The sequence below is a fragment of the Abramis brama genome (assembly GCF_963993115.1).
Source record: "Abramis brama genome assembly, chromosome: 1".
NCBI classification, from domain to species: Eukaryota; Metazoa; Chordata; class Actinopteri; order Cypriniformes; family Leuciscidae; genus Abramis; species Abramis brama.
In genome coordinates, this window is record NC_139963.1 from 47,879,253 (window position 1) to 47,897,033 (window position 17,781).

Consider the following 17,781-nt stretch of genomic DNA (forward strand, 5'->3'; position numbering starts at 1 on the left):
TTTTAATTTAACAGTAGAATTTCATTGCATTTCTTAATTTTTACTGTAGTAAAAATATGAAAATAATAACTTAATTTTATTTTTATTACTATATTTTTATTTTATTAGATACTACTTAGTGTAACAGTACAATTGTATTACAATTCTAGATTTTTATAACTAGTTAAATAATAATAATTAAAATAAGAAAATAATAGTAATTTTATTATTATTATATTTTTATCTATTATAGATATTATAATAAATAATGATATCTTATTATTTAACAGTCCAATTACATTGCAGTTCTTCAAAAAAATAATAATTCAATATAGCTGATTTCACAACAGTGGAAAGTAATGTCCATTTTTAGAGTCTGTGCAAAGACCATTTTATATTCTCAGTTGTTTCTTGAAAAGTTTTGAACACCCTTAAAAAAAAAATATGTAAATTGTCATCAGAGTTTGGTTGAATATGGCTGACGTTCCTCAAGCGAGTGTTTGTGTGTGTGTTTGGTGCAGGACGAAGCGTGAGACTGAAGTGGCTCATCTGAAGAAGACTCTGGAGGACGAGGCTAAGGTTCACGAGCAGCTTGTGGCTGAGATGCGGCAGAAACACGGTCAGGCCTTCGACGAGCTCAACGAGCAGCTGGAGCAGGTCAAACGGGTAAGACACACACCCACACACACCTGAGATCAGTCACATCACACACGTGCGCTTCTGTGTCCTCACTCGCTCTCTCTCGCTGGTCTCTGTGGACAGAACAAGGTGTCGGTGGAGAAGACGAAGCAGGCTCTGGAGTCAGAGAGGAACGAGCTGCAGATCGAGCTGCAGACGCTCATGCAGGGTAAAGGAGAGTCCGAGCACCGCAGGAAGAAAGCAGAGACACAGGTGCAGGAGCTGCAGGTCAAACACGCCGAGAGCGAGAGACAGAGGCTGGAACTGGCCGAGAGAGTCAACAAGATGCAGGTGCGCAACAACAACAACAACAACAACACACTTACACTGCAGAATGCTCACTCTCACACTTAATCATGTTAGAAAACACTTGTGAACAACAGATTTAAATCAGCAGGCCACAAGAGACTCAACGTGAATAAATACAAAACAATTTTTTTATATATATATATTTCAGTGATTTCCAAACTGCCACGTAAGAAAAAAATCATGCTTTGGTAAATCTTAATTGGCATAAAATGTTGAAATTCTGACATAAAACGGCAAAATTATAAGATAAAAAGTCAAAATAATGTTTTTTTTTTTTTTTTTTTTACAATATTTTACTGTCATAATTTGACTTTTCACAGATGTAATTGTGAGTTGATATGATCACAGAAGTTTGTAAGTCAACAATCACTATTTATGTTATAATTTTGATTTACTGTCTTATGTCTTAATTTCAATTTTCTGTAGTAATTTAATCTTTGAATGTCACAATTTCAACTGTTTGTCATAATAATAATGATAATCATGCATATAATATCACATCAATTTTTGTCATAACTTCTACTTTGTATGTCATAGTTACGATTTACCAGAGCATGATTTTTGTAGCACAAATGGGCTTCCATACTTTCGTCACCCGTGAAATATTTTCTGGAAGTACCTTGGATAATTTAAGTTATTATTTCAATAATTTAACGACACATTCGCATGTCCATGGTCCTCTGGTAACGGTCAATGTTCACATGACATAAAATATTTCACCTTTATTTATTAAGTGTTTTATTTCGACCACTTTTTTTACACTCTAGATCTGATGATATTCCATTTGAACTTGTATTTAAGTGGTTATTGTAATATTAATGCTCATTTTCCTGTTCAGCTGGAGCTGGATAACGTCAACAGTCTGCTGAGTGAAGCCGAAGGGAAGTCCATCAAAGCCACGAAGGACTGGTCCGCCGTAGAGTCGCAGCTGCAGGACGTGCAGGTACACATGAGGGAACAACACTGAGGGATCATGGGATACTCCTGCAGGGGTGTGTGTGTGGCTCACCTGAGTGTGTGTGTGTCTGCAGGAAGTGCTTCAGGAGGAGACGCGTCAGAAGCTGTCTCTGAACACACGTCTGCGTCAGCTGGAGGACGAGCAGAACAGCCTGAAGGAGCAGCTGGAGGAGGAGGAGGAGGCCAAGAGGAACCTGGAGAAGCAGCTCAACACCATGCAGGCGCAGGTACACTCACACACAACTCTACACAATTCTATAGTTGTGTTCTGTTCTAAAATAGTTAATCAAAACTGTCTGAAACATCCTCAAAACAAACTAATGTCTCTAGTTTAGAGCTTACTGGTGTAACAGAGTGAAATCCACTTTGCTTGCCGTAGTAATGTTTGATTTCTGGGTGATTTTTGTTCATTTGAGTCGGTTCTGTTCATAAAGTGTTCTGAATGATATAGTGAATATAGAATTTTCACTATAGAATTTGATTTGATTTGTTCATTTGAGTCAGTTCTGTTCATAAAGTGGTCTGAATGATTCATTAAAGGCCTGAATCAAAATGTCTTTTTTATCCTTCTCCAGTGAACACAAATTGTGGAATTTCACTATAGATTTTTTATAGAAACTATAGAAATTTCTTGTAGATTGTTAATTTGAGTCGGTTCTGGTTATAAAGTGGTCTGAATCAGAATGGCTTTTTTTTAACACACATGATTGTGGAAATTCATTGAAAATTCTATAGTGAATATAGAATTTCCACTATAGAATTTGATTTGTTTATTTCAGTCGATTCTGTTCACAAAGTGGTCTGAATGATTCATTGAAGGTCTGAATCAAAATGTTTTTTTGTTTTTTTTATCCTTGTCCAGTGAACAAATATGATTGTGAAAATTCATAAATTCTATAGTGAATATAGAATTTTCACTATAGAATTTTATTTGTTTATTTCAGTCGATTCTGTTCACAAAGTGGTCTGAATGATTCGATAATGGTCAGATTTTTCGTGAACACAAGTGATTGTGAAAATTTGTTCATGAGAATGTGATTGCGAACTGCAATTAGGCAACAGATTCAGATATTTCGTTAATAGGCATTTTTAATGAAACTCTCAAATGTCAAACTGAAAGAGCTTATAGAATAGCTTTATTTTTTTATAATTTTGCAATGAAAAAATAGTGTTAAATTAGATAATTTTCTTTATTTTAATGTTATTATGATTAATTTTAATTTCTACTCTTTTCATGCTGCTAATATGGCTTTTTTAGCAAAACAAATAGCATACTGTTAAGTCTATACTAAGTAGTGCATGCTATTGTTTTTCAACGGTACAATTATAATAGTCAAGTCATCATTTTAGAAATAAATCGGCTAAATTTGTATAAAACTTATCTTATCTTCTGGCTGTTCAGTCAAGAAAGAGTTTGAAGGTAAAGAGAGAATGGCACATTTTGTCAAATGAATGTGTTGCATGATTAAAATGTGCAACAGTGTAAAGAGTCTCATTACACACTGAATATGATGTGTGTGTGTGTGTGTGTGTGTGTGTGTGTGTGTGGTGCAGCTGGTGGACATGAAGAAGAAGATGGAGCTGGAGGCGGGCTCTCTGGAGAGCGCTGAGGAGACGAGGAAGCGTGTTCAGCGAGACCTGGAGAGTGTGACGCAGCGTCTGGACGAGAGATGCTCCGCCTTCGACAAGCTGGACAAGACCAAGACCCGCTTACAGCAGGAGCTGGACGACATGCTGGTGGACCAGGACCACCTCCGACAGATCGTGTCCAACCTGGAGAAGAAGCAGAAGAAGTTCGACCAGGTGAGACGACTGAACGTCAGCTCTAACAAGCTGAAACTACTGCAAATCAATGTCTGTCTTAGTTTAATTCATTTTTATAGTTAAAATAAAGTCATCTTTAAACAACATGGGCATTTTAATATTTATTTATTATATTTATTTTAGTTTTGGTAGTTTCAGTTTTAGGGATGTCATTTTTTAAATATTTTATCATGTATTTTTAATAATAATAAAAATCCTTTAAAAAATAAAATCTTAAAACGACAATGATGTGCATTTTTAATATATGTTTTATGAATGTACATTTTCTGGTAAGTTTTTGTTTTAGGGATGTCATTTTAAAATATTTTATTAGGTATTTTGAGTATTTTTTATTCCTTAAAAAAAAATCTAATAACAACATGGTCATTTAAAAAATATATAATAATGTTGAGCTTTTTTAAGTATTTTTGTTGTTCATTTTATTTATATATATTTATTTATTTAATTATTTATTTATTTTAGTTTTAGGGATGTCACTAAATTATGTTATTAGGTATTTTGAGTATTTGGGAGTTTTTTTTATACTTTCTTAATACTTTTTTAATCCTTTAAAAAAAATAACTAAATCTTAAAATGATATGGGCATTTATATATATATTTATTTTGAATGTACATTTTTCTAGTTATGTTGAGGTTTTAAAGTAATTTTTTGTTCATTTTTTGTTGTAGTTTTTAATTTAAAAAAATGTTTGTTTAGTTTTAGGAATGTAATTTTTCATAAACTCAATTTTAAATATTTTGTGTCAGGTAAATGACCTTTTTTTTAAAATATATGAATTAGTTTTTAATTAAAAACACTTGTATTTATTTTAGTTTAAGGGAAGTAGTTTTCCAGCTGAACCTAAGTGGCTGACATGCGTGTGTTTTGCAGATGCTGGCGGAGGAGAAGTCGATCTCCTCCCGATACGCAGAGGAGCGTGACCGGGCCGAGGCCGAGGCCCGTGAGAAGGAGACCCGTGTGTTAGCACTGGCCCGAGAGCTGGAGGCCGTCACCGACCTGAAGGAGGAGCTGGACCGAACCAACAAACTGCTCCGCGCCGAGATGGAGGACCTGGTGTCCTCGAAGGACGACGTGGGCAAGAGCGTAAGGGCCTTTTCCACTTCCACCAAACCTCAGTTCACCTGCTTTTTCCACGCCCTCAAACTATGCACTCTATTGTGAAGTAAAAGTGCATACTTTTGAGTGTGTAGCAGAAGAGTACACAAGCTTTGGGACAGACTATCACGTCATACTATAGCATCTTTAACGGTTGCTCTCTGTTACTTAGTTTCACACATCCTGTCACAGTAAACTGGCCTGTCAATCATCTTATCACAGTCAAAATCCTCCACATTTCATTTCATTTAATTTCCTACCGTATCGGAGAGAAATGCAGAAGCACGTTGATCTGCAGTTGCGGGTCTTTCATGCAGAGATATTAATGCATAATGATACATTTAAAAGTTAATAGCCAAACTTTATAAAAGTCCACATTGTTATTGCAGATTAAAGAGGCTACATGCAACTTTTTCCCCAAAATAAACGTAACAATAGCCTTTTTATTTGACCATTTATGACTCAAACATCTCCTGATGAGCATACTGACACCTTGTCAGCTCACAGTGGGTGCACCTATAAGCCTGTATCCTATTTTTCCTATTTTCTGTCGGGTCGGATTTTTCGTGCGCTGTCTGCGGATGTGACGTCAAGCGCGTTCATGTTAAACGTTTCAGTTCACTCTGCCACCACCGCTAGTCAGCAAACAAACTTAGTTTCTCAAACAATATATGTATTTGACTGTTCTTACCTCTGTAAACATAATATTGACTTCTTTGCAGCGGATGACTTGTGAAGTGTGCACGTACGAGAGCGAGCAGAAAGGAAGAGCAGTTCCGTTTTTTGGCCACAGGTGTCAGTCGCGAGTTTAAATTTCAGAAAATCACATGTAGCCTCTTTAAATATAATATAACGGATAACATTAAATAAATATACATACAGATTTATCAGCTTAAACTTTGATTAGTCACTCAAACCTTTTATCTAAACCTCTACTTTTTTTTTTTTTTTTTTTTTTTTTGGTTTGGTCATTTACAGATCATTCAAACAAATCATTCGAAACATAAAACACAATAGATGACCAGGTGCAGGCAGAAGCTAAAGCTTATTGTGCCTGCCCTTAACTTTAGAATCATAAATGCAGCACATTAATGACAACATCTGTTCATAAAATTAACACATTAGTGAACCATTGTCCACACCAGAAGCAAGCCTATTTAATTTAATTTTCATTCTGTTGAATATTTTTCCATTGTTATTCTCTTGTAAATATTTTTAAACTGAAAAAGAGACGTGGCTTGTTTTAACTCATTACAGCAACTATTCCATAATTTAACTCCTTTATTTGATAAACAGTGTTCTCTTGATGTAGAATGTACTTGTGGTTGATTAAATATACATAGTCCTCTGAGATTATAATTACTTTCTCGCTGGGTAAACTATATTTGCAAGCATTTAGGAATTTTATTATGTTTAACTTGGTAAATAAACTTTGCCGTATACAAATCGACTAAGTCATACAACTTCAAAATTTTGGATTGAAGAAACAGTGAATTACTTGGTGAATTGTAAGGTGCATAATTAATTAATCTGATAACCTTCTTTTGTAATAGGAAAATTGGATTGGTTCTAGTTTTATATGTATTTCCCCATATTTCGATACCATACGTTAGGTATGGTGTAACAAATGAACTATAAAGTAAATGTAATGCATTTTTGTTCAGAATATATTGCAACTTATACAAAATTGCAATCGTTTTTGATACTTTCTTTTGAACGTTTAAAATATGCGGTTTCCATGTCATTTTACAATCAAAAATTACTCCAAGAAATTTTATATGATTTACTCTTTCTATTTCATTTTCGTTAATAGTGATCCTGATCTCATTATTTATCTCTTTATTACTAAATACCATAAATTTCGTTTTATTTAAATTTAGTGACAATTTATTCAAATCAAACCAATTCTTTAGTTTATATAATTCTCTCTCTACCACCAACACAAGCTCTATAAGATTTGGGCCAGAACAATAAATTGTTGTATCATCCGCGAAGAGAATGAAATTAAAAACATCCAATACTTTACAAATATCGTTTATATATAACAAAAATAACTTGGGGCCCAAAACGGAGCCTTGCGGAACCCCACAATTAATTCTCTGTAAGCAGGACACAACTCCATTTAAATTAACATATTGAAAACGCATTACGAATTACTTAACCATCGACTGCGCATATCCGCCATGTTTTGTAATTTTTTAACACTTTTTACTCGTGTTTGTAGTTCCTCCTCCAAAGCGCAGTGGATTGTGGGTAATATTAGCTGTTATAGTGAGCACGGATCCACACTTCGAATATCCCAGGAATAGTAGATCATCCTGGGACTTCTGGCATACTCTTTTAAACACACTACGCTTTGGGACACACTTATTCTAATCTCACACACTGTTTAGGATGGATAGTGTGGACATTGAGACGCAGGGCTGGAGTTCATTAGTCTGACGGTTTCTCTCTCTCTCTCTCAGGTGCACGATCTGGAGAAGTCGAAGCGCTCGATGGAGCAGCAGCTGGAGGAGATGAAGACTCAGCTGGAGGAGCTGGAGGACGAGCTTCAGGCCACTGAAGACGCCAAGCTGCGTCTGGAGGTCAACATGCAGGCCATGAAGGCTCAGTACGAGCGAGACCTGCAGGGCCGAGACGAGCTGGGAGAGGAGAAGAAGAGGCAGCTCGTCAAACAGGTGCCAATACAACACACACACTCCACTGATGAAACATGCGGCTGTACTTATCATTATTTCATTGATGATTTGTTATTCGATTAATCTGTCGATTATTTCCTCGATTATTCAGATTAAAATGCCACTTTTTATTTACTGTGTGTGTGTTTATATATCTATAAACTGTACATGTGTAAATTGGCTTTTTTATTTTGATTAATCGAGGAAATAATGAAAATAATCAACATTTGAACATGTATAAACAATAGCTCAATTAATCTGTCGATTATTTCCTCGATTAATTGGATGAAGAAGCAGAGTTTCATATGTACAGTTGTTGCAGCAGTGGCTGATGTTGTTGTGTGTGTGTGTTTTGAGGTGCGTGAGATGGAGATGGAGCTGGAGGACGAGCGCAAGCAGCGTACGGTGGCGATGGCGGCGCGTAAGAAGATGGAGCTGGACCTGAAAGAGCTGGAGGCCGCCATCGACCAGGCTAACAAGAGCCGCGACGAGGCGCTCAAGCAGCTCAAGAAAGTGCAGGTTCGTCCTCAGCGCCAGAAAACACACACTCCTGTGATGAGCTCAACAACTCTTCAAAATACTCACACTTAGCCTTTTGTGTGCAAAAACTGTGGTGAGGCAAATTAAATTAATTAAATAAATAATATTAATCATTGAATAACCATGACAAAACATTAAATACACACTGTTTGAAAAGCATAAATACAAGTCATATTTCAGCAAGTTGTCTTAACTACATTTATCATTTTAATTTAGTTTAAGTACTTAACTCAAATTGAAAAAAAAATAAAAAAATGTAATAAATTAAAATGGAAAGTAAAAAAATAAAACATTTTTTTTAAATACACTAAATGTAACAAAATTAAACAAAATTTTGTTAAATACTAAAAATGGAAAATATTACAATAGAACAAAAATTTAAACATACTAAAAATGTACCAAATTAAAATGGAAAATATTAAAATTAAACAAATTACTATATAAGTACTAATACTGATAGTAAAATACTGCATAACATCTCAAATGACTCATATTTTAAGGATGAATTCATGTGACGTACAGACTAGCATCACATTCTGCCTCCATTGCAAATGCTTTAATACAAGTTATTTTAACACATCGTCTGTTGTAATGGACGTTATGCCACAAAACCAGTCTACAAGTGGATCTGAGTGATCGTGTGTGCTGTTGCGTTTCAGGCTCAGATGAAGGACCTGCTGAGGGAGCTGGACGACACGCGCCTGTCCCGCGAGGAGATTCTGGCACAGAGCAAAGAGAATGAGAAGAAGGTGAAGAGCATGGAGGCCGAGATGATCCAGCTGCAGGAGGTCAGTGTGTGTCTCTCTCTCTCTCTCTCTCTCTCTCTCCCTCTCTCTCTCTCTCTCTCTCTCTCTCTCTCTCTCCATCGCTCATCGGGTCACGGGTCAGTCTGACGTCTCTCTGTCTCTCGATGCGTTTGCAGGAACTGGCGGCCGCCGAGCGAGCCAAGAGACAAGCGCAGCAGGAGAGAGACGAACTGCAGGACGAGATCAACAACCAGGCCGCTAAAGGGTGAGAAAACATTTACATCACGTCATTATCACATCAGGCATGTGATGATGATTTACATATTTTTAGGGGGGGGAAATACTACTGAGAATCTTCCATTGTTATCAAGAACACAGACTTTTGTATTTACAATAAATCAATTGAAAACTTTATTTTTAAATGCCCAACTGTTTTATTATTTTTTGGACTAAAAAACGTAGTTTTTAAGAAAATATGATTCTGAACTAAGACATTAATATTCTTCCAGTGTTTCGATTTTTCTATTTGATTTCCCTAATGGGAAAATATATAATAATGACGTGTGTGTGATCAGTGCTCTGGGCTCGGAGGAGAGGAGGCGTCTGGAGGCTCGTATCGCTCAGCTGGAGGAGGAACTGGAGGAGGAGCAGAACAACACAGAGCTGGTGAACGATCGGCTGAAGAGATCCCTGCTGCAGGTCCGACACACTAGATTAACTAAACCTGTTCTCTGTCTACAAAATGTTAGGAATATCTCTCGTTTGTCTGTAGACGGACAAAAGATTATAAAAACGTGTTCTGTGTCTACGAAATGTTACGAATATTGCTCTCGTTTTTCTGTAGACAGACGGAAGATTAACAAAACGTGTTGTGTCTACGAAATGTCTACGAAATGTCTACGAATATCGCTCTCGTTTGTCTAAAGACGGACGAAAGATTAACAAAACGTGTTCTGTGTCTGCGAAATGTCTACGGATATCGCTCTCGTTTGTCTAAAGACGGACGAAAGATTAACAAAACGTGTTCTGTGTCTACGAAATGTTACGAATATTGCTCTCGTTTGTCTGTAGACGGACAAAAGATTATAAAAACGTGTTCTGTGTCTACGAAATGTTACGAATATTGCTCTCGTTTTTCTGTAGACAGACGGAAGATTAACAAAACGTGTTGTGTCTACGAAATGTCTACGAAATGTTACGAATATTGCTCTCGTTTTTCTGTAGACAGACGGAAGATTAACAAAACGTGTTGTGTCTACGAAATGTCTACGAAATGTTACGAATATTGCTCTCGTTTTTCTGTAGACAGACGGAAGATTAACAAAACGTGTTGTGTCTACGAAATGTCTACGAAATGTCTACGAATATCGCTCTCGTTTGTCTAAAGACGGACGAAAGATTAACAAAACGTGTTCTGTGTCTACGAAATGTCTACGAAATGTCTACGAATATCGCTCTCGTTTGTCTGTAGGCGGATGAAAGATTAACAAAACGTGTTCTGTGTCTACGAAATGTTACGAATATTGCTCTCGTTTGTCTGTAGACGGACAAAAGATTATAAAAACGTGTTCTGTGTCTACGAAATGTTACGAATATTGCTCTCGTTTTTCTGTAGACAGACGGAAGATTAACAAAACGTGTTGTGTCTACGAAATGTTACGAATATTGCTCTCGTTTTTCTGTAGACAGACGGAAGATTAACAAAACGTGTTGTGTCTACGAAATGTCTACGAATATCGCTCTCGTTTGTCTGTAGACGGACAAAAGATTATAAAAACGTGTTCTGTGTCTACGAAATGTTACGAATATTGCTCTCGTTTTTCTGTAGACAGACGGAAGATTAACAAAACGTGTTGTGTCTACGAAATGTCTACGAAATGTTACGAATATTGCTCTCGTTTTTCTGTAGACAGACGGAAGATTAACAAAACGTGTTGTGTCTACGAAATGTCTACGAAATGTTACGAATATTGCTCTCGTTTTTCTGTAGACAGACGGAAGATTAACAAAACGTGTTGTGTCTACGAAATGTCTACGAAATGTCTACGAATATCGCTCTCGTTTGTCTAAAGACGGACGAAAGATTAACAAAACGTGTTCTGTGTCTACGAAATGTCTACGAAATGTCTACGAATATCGCTCTCGTTTGTCTGTAGGCGGATGAAAGATTAACAAAACGTGTTCTGTGTCTACGAAATGTTACGAATATTGCTCTCGTTTGTCTGTAGACGGACAAAAGATTATAAAAACGTGTTCTGTGTCTACGAAATGTTACGAATATTGCTCTCGTTTTTCTGTAGACAGACGGAAGATTAACAAAACGTGTTGTGTCTACGAAATGTCTACGAAATGTTACGAATATTGCTCTCGTTTTTCTGTAGACAGACGGAAGATTAACAAAACGTGTTGTGTCTACGAAATGTCTACGAATATCGCTCTCGTTTGTCTAAAGACGGACGAAAGATTAACAAAACGTGTTCTGTGTCTGCGAAATGTCTACGGATATCGCTCTCGTTTGTCTGTAGGCGGATGAAAGATTAACAAAACGTGTTCTGTGTCTACGAAATGTTACGAATATTGCTCTCGTTTGTCTGTAGACGGACAAAAGATTATAAAAACGTGTTCTGTGTCTACGAAATGTTACGAATATTGCTCTCGTTTTTCTGTAGACAGACGGAAGATTAACAAAACGTGTTGTGTCTACGAAATGTCTACGAAATGTTACGAATATTGCTCTCGTTTTTCTGTAGACAGACGGAAGATTAACAAAACGTGTTGTGTCTACGAAATGTCTACGAAATGTCTACGAATATCGCTCTCGTTTGTCTAAAGACGGACGAAAGATTAACAAAACGTGTTCTGTGTCTGCGAAATGTCTACGGATATCGCTCTCGTTTGTCTAAAGACGGACGAAAGATTAACAAAACGTGTTCTGTGTCTACGAAATGTCTACGAAATGTCTACGAATATCGCTCTCGTTTGTCTGTAGGCGGATGAAAGATTAACAAAACGTGTTCTGTGTCTACGAAATGTTACGAATATTGCTCTCGTTTGTCTGTAGACGGACAAAAGATTATAAAAACGTGTTCTGTGTCTACGAAATGTTACGAATATTGCTCTCGTTTTTCTGTAGACAGACGGAAGATTAACAAAACGTGTTGTGTCTACGAAATGTCTACGAAATGTTACGAATATTGCTCTCGTTTTTCTGTAGACAGACGGAAGATTAACAAAACGTGTTGTGTCTACGAAATGTCTACGAAATGTCTACGAATATCGCTCTCGTTTGTCTAAAGACGGACGAAAGATTAACAAAACGTGTTCTGTGTCTGCGAAATGTCTACGGATATCGCTCTCGTTTGTCTAAAGACGGACGAAAGATTAACAAAACGTGTTCTGTGTCTACGAAATGTCTACGAAATGTCTACGAATATCGCTCTCGTTTGTCTGTAGGCGGATGAAAGATTAACAAAACGTGTTCTGTGTCTACGAAATGTTACGAATATTGCTCTCGTTTGTCTGTAGACGGACAAAAGATTATAAAAACGTGTTCTGTGTCTACGAAATGTTACGAATATTGCTCTCGTTTTTCTGTAGACAGACGGAAGATTAACAAAACGTGTTGTGTCTACGAAATGTCTACGAAATGTTACGAATATTGCTCTCGTTTTTCTGTAGACAGACGGAAGATTAACAAAACGTGTTGTGTCTACGAAATGTCTACGAATATCGCTCTCGTTTGTCTAAAGACGGACGAAAGATTAACAAAACGTGTTCTGTGTCTGCGAAATGTCTACGGATATCGCTCTCGTTTGTCTGTAGGCGGATGAAAGATTAACAAAACGTGTTCTGTGTCTACGAAATGTTACGAATATTGCTCTCGTTTGTCTGTAGACGGACAAAAGATTATAAAAACGTGTTCTGTGTCTACGAAATGTTACGAATATTGCTCTCGTTTTTCTGTAGACAGACGGAAGATTAACAAAACGTGTTGTGTCTACGAAATGTCTACGAAATGTTACGAATATTGCTCTCGTTTTTCTGTAGACAGACGGAAGATTAACAAAACGTGTTGTGTCTACGAAATGTCTACGAAATGTCTACGAAATGTCTACGAAATGTCTACGAATATCGCTCTCGTTTGTCTAAAGACGGACGAAAGATTAACAAAACGTGTTCTGTGTCTGCGAAATGTCTACGGATATCGCTCTCGTTTGTCTGTAGGCGGATGAAAGATTAACAAAACGTGTTCTGTGTCTACGAAATGTTACGAATATTGCTCTCGTTTGTCTGTAGACGGACAAAAGATTATAAAAACGTGTTCTGTGTCTACGAAATGTTACGAATATTGCTCTCGTTTTTCTGTAGACAGACGGAAGATTAACAAAACGTGTTGTGTCTACGAAATGTCTACGAAATGTTACGAATATTGCTCTCGTTTTTCTGTAGACAGACGGAAGATTAACAAAACGTGTTGTGTCTACGAAATGTCTACGAATATCGCTCTCGTTTGTCTGTAGACGGACGAAAGATACAAAACTTTTTCTGTCTACGAAATGTTAGGAATATCTCTCGTTTGTCTGTAGACGGACGAAAGATTAAAAAACGTGTTCTGTGTCTATGAAATGTTAGGAATATCTCTCGTTTGTCTGTAGACGGACGAAAGATTAACAAAACGTGTTCTGTGTCTGCAAAATGTCTACGAATATCGCTCTTGTTTGTCTGTAGACGGACGAAAGATACAAAACTTTTTCTGTGTCTACGAAATGTTAGGAATATCTCTCGTTTGTCTGTAGACGGACGAAAGATTAAAAAACGCATTCTGTGTCTACGAAATGTCTACAAATATCTCTCGTTTCTCTTTAGATGGACGAAAGATTAAAAAACGTGTTCTGTGTCTATAATGTCTACGAATATCTCTTGTTTGTCTGTAGACGGACGAAAGATTAAAAAACGTGTTCTTTGTCTACGAAATGTCTACGAATATCGCTCTCGTTTGTCTGTAAAAGTTGAAAAAAAAAACGTGTTCTGTATCTACGAAATGTCTAAGAATATCTGTATCTCTTGTTTGTCTGTAGACGGACCAGATAAACGTGGAACTGACGGCCGAGCGCAGCACCACACAACGCCTGGAAGGCGCTCGATCACAGATGGAGCGGCAGAACAAGGAGCTGAAGCTCAAACTGACTGAACTGGAGGGAGCCGTGAAGAGCAAGTACAAGGCCACCATCGCCGCCCTGGAGGCCAAGATCGTTCAGCTGGAGGAGCAGCTCGACGTCGAGACCAAGTGAGGGGAAACTGGCCGTTTTTATTTAAACCCAAAGCACAGGACAATAGAGACGCCAGAATAACAATATTCATGATTCTGAAGCTGAAAATACAGAATTATTGTAGATTAATATGCTTTACTCTGTCACTGACTAGATATATTTAAAATAATGTTGGCCACTTTTTACTGGTAACAGACATTTGGCATTATCAGGACCCAGAAATATTCCCCCATTGCATTATTGCATTATTATACATAATAGTAGTACTATCGCGTAGTAATAGTACTATACACAATATAGATTGTCACCATCCACGATACATAGTTGCATTTTTGTATTGCGATATATTGTGACACCCCTACTATGTACCACTACATACTAACTTGGATGCATTTTTATTTGTAGACATAAATGTGTATTTCTATTGACAGTAAAAGCACTGGACTGACTGTGTATGATGTGTGTGTGTGTGTATAGAGAGCGGCAGCAGGCGTCCAAACTGGTGCGTCGTACAGAGAAGAAGCTGAAGGAGGTGATTCTGCAGGTGGACGACGAGAGACGCAACTCCGAGCAGTTTAAAGACCAGGTGACGCACGCTCTCTACATCTCTGTGCACATTACACCACCGCAGCAAGTTTGAGCAGATTGTGACGCTGGTTGTGATTGTTTGCAGTCGGACAAGTTGAACAGCCGCATGAAGCAGCTGAAGCGTCAGCTGGAGGAGGCGGAGGAGGAGGCGCAGCGAGCGAACGCCAACCGCAGGAAACTGCAGAGAGAGCTGGAGGACGCCACCGAATCGGCCGACGCCATGAACCGCGAGGTCAACAGTCTGAAGAGCAAACTCAGGTGCGCAACAACACCACAGCTGCAATTATTCATCACGACTGATGACACGTACTGAGACATTTCATCTCGGAATTACTGCACGTTCACATCAGGGTTGCTGTAAACTAAAACTATAAACGGTACATTGTGGTTATTTGAGATAACAAGTTTAGATTTCAGTCACCTTTTGCCATCAAAATATGGTACGTTATATTTTGGTTATATCATATTTGGTTACACTTTATTTTAAGGTGTCATTGTTACAATGTAATTATATATTTAAGTACTCAGTAATATTAAGCAACAACATGTACTTACTATAGGGTAAGGGTAGGATTATGGTTTGGTTGAGGGTTAGTTTCATGTAATTATGCATAATTTACTGTTATTAACATATGTAACAAGGACACTGTAAAATAAAGTGTTACCTTATGTTCACAACAATAAAGTAAATCAAATGAGCCTAAGTAAAGAAGGCTTACACTGTAAGTGACAGAGCAGACTCAGGTGCGCAAGAACAGCACAGCTAAACCACATCGGTTACTCTCGTCATTTTAAATTATAGGTACAAAATCAGCTAGCTAGCAAAGGCAGCATTTCTCAATTTGGTTTACTTTAACTTTTGATACTAAACTAATACTGAAATTAAAATTAATACAAACTATTTAGACATTTAACATTTTTTAATTTAATAAAAATGACAAATGGAATAAAATTACTAAAACTTGAAAATTAAATTGAAAATATAAAAATAAAAACTATAATAGTGGTTCACACAAGCACAAATGAAGGGAATGTCAACTCATACGCATGGTTGATTTTACCTCATCTAGTTTCCTGATTTATTATATTAATCATATAAATTAATACATTCTCCGCTTTATTTATGTATACAATAAATCCAAAAATACATTCCAATTATGTTCAACTATTAGTAATTTTTCTATTGTTCTTTTTTTATCTGATCTTGTTTCCGCCACGGAATAAAACAATTTAAAAGTTAATTGCGACTTTATATCACGCAGTTGCAAGAAAGAAAGTCTTGAATTTATGAAATTAAAGTCGCAATGAGATAAAATAAAGAAAACAAAAAGTTGCATTCCGTGTAACAAGCTTCCAGAATTTTCCTATACTTTTTCTTTTTAGTTTTCAGGACAAGTCACCAGAGGGTCAGTATCCCAGAGGCTTGCTTGCATATGTGATCAAATGCATATCTGACATTGAAATGTGTGTTTCTGTGTCCAGGCGTGGCGATTTACCCTTCACCATGCGTCGCATCGTCAGCCGCTCGGGAATCGAGAGCGATGAAGACCCAGAGGCCAAGAGCGAAACCCCCGAACCCAAACCAGAGTGAAAGAAGCCGAACCGCAGCGTTCCCTCACACACAGACACACACACACACACACACACGTCTCGGACGATAACGTCCAGGAAAACTCAGAGATTCCTTCTCGTCTTTTTATATTATCGTTATTTTAGTGCCATAGTGTATTAAAAAAAACACACACAATGGTTCTCTTGACAATCACACTCGACAGCTTCACTCGCACTGAGGACCAAATTCGTGTTTTCATGTCATCGTCTAGATTAGAAAAGAGCGGAATGATATTTTTTGTAAGGACACATTCCCTCAATGATAGTCCCGATTCTGGATCTATTTTTCTAAGTGAAGTAAAAGAAAAAAAATGAGTAAAAAAAAAAAAGTGAAGAAAGAACTTATTTGAAGGGGACCAAAGCGACGTTGCTTTCTACACAACTGTATTTTATTCGTAAGTTTTTATAATGGTATAAGGATGAACATAGCGCTTGCGCCTCTGCTGGTTAATAAGAGATTGTGATGATAATTACAGATAGTATCATACAGTTAACGCTTTCTGGGCTTTACACACAAATAAGGCATTTAGTAATTCAAACCAGCACGGAAAATATTAGAGATTGTCACCATATATGCACATGAAATGGGGAAAGATTTGTGTGTTTGTTCTGAGCAATAAAAGGTGTGTGTTTTTCGCACTGTTGCTGCAGATTGAAGGAATAAAGACAGAGTAGGCAATGCACGAACTCATTTAGACTATGCACTATCGCCTTAAATCTACTATTTGGATATTTTCTGATCCTCTTTTCCTTCAAGTATATGTGTCTTTATTAATGTTCAGGGCATGAAGGGTGGATGGGTTGACGGTTTCTCTCACACACATACACACTGTAAACTCTGAGCACGGCTTCGCAGGGCGGGAATCCACCGTTTGGCAGGAGTTTTTGAAATATGGAACGGTTTCCGTGGCTACCTCTGATCACGTTTAAAACTCTCTGACATCATATTTGATTATTCCGCAATCTGTATTGGATTTCTCTTTCGGGGTTTCTCTCAGAAAGGCAGAGATTATTCTGTTGAGGATTTTATGGGGTTGGCGATCTCACTCCTCGAAGCTAGTGCTCAGTTTCTGCTTTTCCGCTCACACTGCTGGGAAGTGAGAGAAATGTACTATTACTGATTATGTATGGATACGTAGAGCATTTTTCTCTCTCATTCTCATTGTCTCCCAGTAATGACTTTGTGATGTTGTTATGTTCTCTCTCTGCAGCTCCTAAATGATATCTGGAGAGATTTGTCATAAATCGTTATAATGATATGCAATAAAATGGCTTTTCCAAAACCGCTTTAAGTGTATGTCTCTTGACTTGATCTTTTTTTCTTTTCTTTTTTATTCTAGCTACAAAACAAGGTCCATAAACTGAATTTAAATAGTAAAATGGACTGCTCAACCCACTAATTTCAGCAATTTGCTGTACCACATAATAGATGTAGCCCTATAAAGTAATGAACTTTAACATCAAATGAATAGAGCAACAAACAAAATAAATGCTTAGAATCTGAA

The 17,781-nt window shown here is 37.2% G+C and overlaps 1 protein-coding gene across 2 annotated transcripts in view; it reads left to right on the forward strand.

Moving 5' to 3' along the window:
* The window catches only part of myh9b (myosin, heavy chain 9b, non-muscle), a 55,465-nt gene extending 37,902 nt beyond the window's left edge, over positions 1-17,563 (forward strand). For both annotated transcript variants that reach the window (XM_084098824.1, XM_084098825.1), the window contains 15 exons: positions 501-645; positions 742-948; positions 1,805-1,909; positions 1,998-2,150; positions 3,478-3,726; positions 4,619-4,831; positions 7,309-7,521; positions 7,879-8,040; positions 8,721-8,849; positions 8,984-9,072; positions 9,383-9,506; positions 13,886-14,094; positions 14,555-14,663; positions 14,751-14,923; positions 16,148-17,563. In XM_084098824.1, the coding sequence (XP_083954950.1) occupies positions 501-645; positions 742-948; positions 1,805-1,909; positions 1,998-2,150; positions 3,478-3,726; positions 4,619-4,831; positions 7,309-7,521; positions 7,879-8,040; positions 8,721-8,849; positions 8,984-9,072; positions 9,383-9,506; positions 13,886-14,094; positions 14,555-14,663; positions 14,751-14,923; positions 16,148-16,256 (2,389 nt within the window). In that variant the 3' untranslated portion in view covers positions 16,257-17,563. The remainder of the gene's footprint in view (positions 1-500; positions 646-741; positions 949-1,804; positions 1,910-1,997; positions 2,151-3,477; positions 3,727-4,618; positions 4,832-7,308; positions 7,522-7,878; positions 8,041-8,720; positions 8,850-8,983; positions 9,073-9,382; positions 9,507-13,885; positions 14,095-14,554; positions 14,664-14,750; positions 14,924-16,147) is intronic.
* Positions 17,564-17,781: the final 218 nt, after the last annotated feature.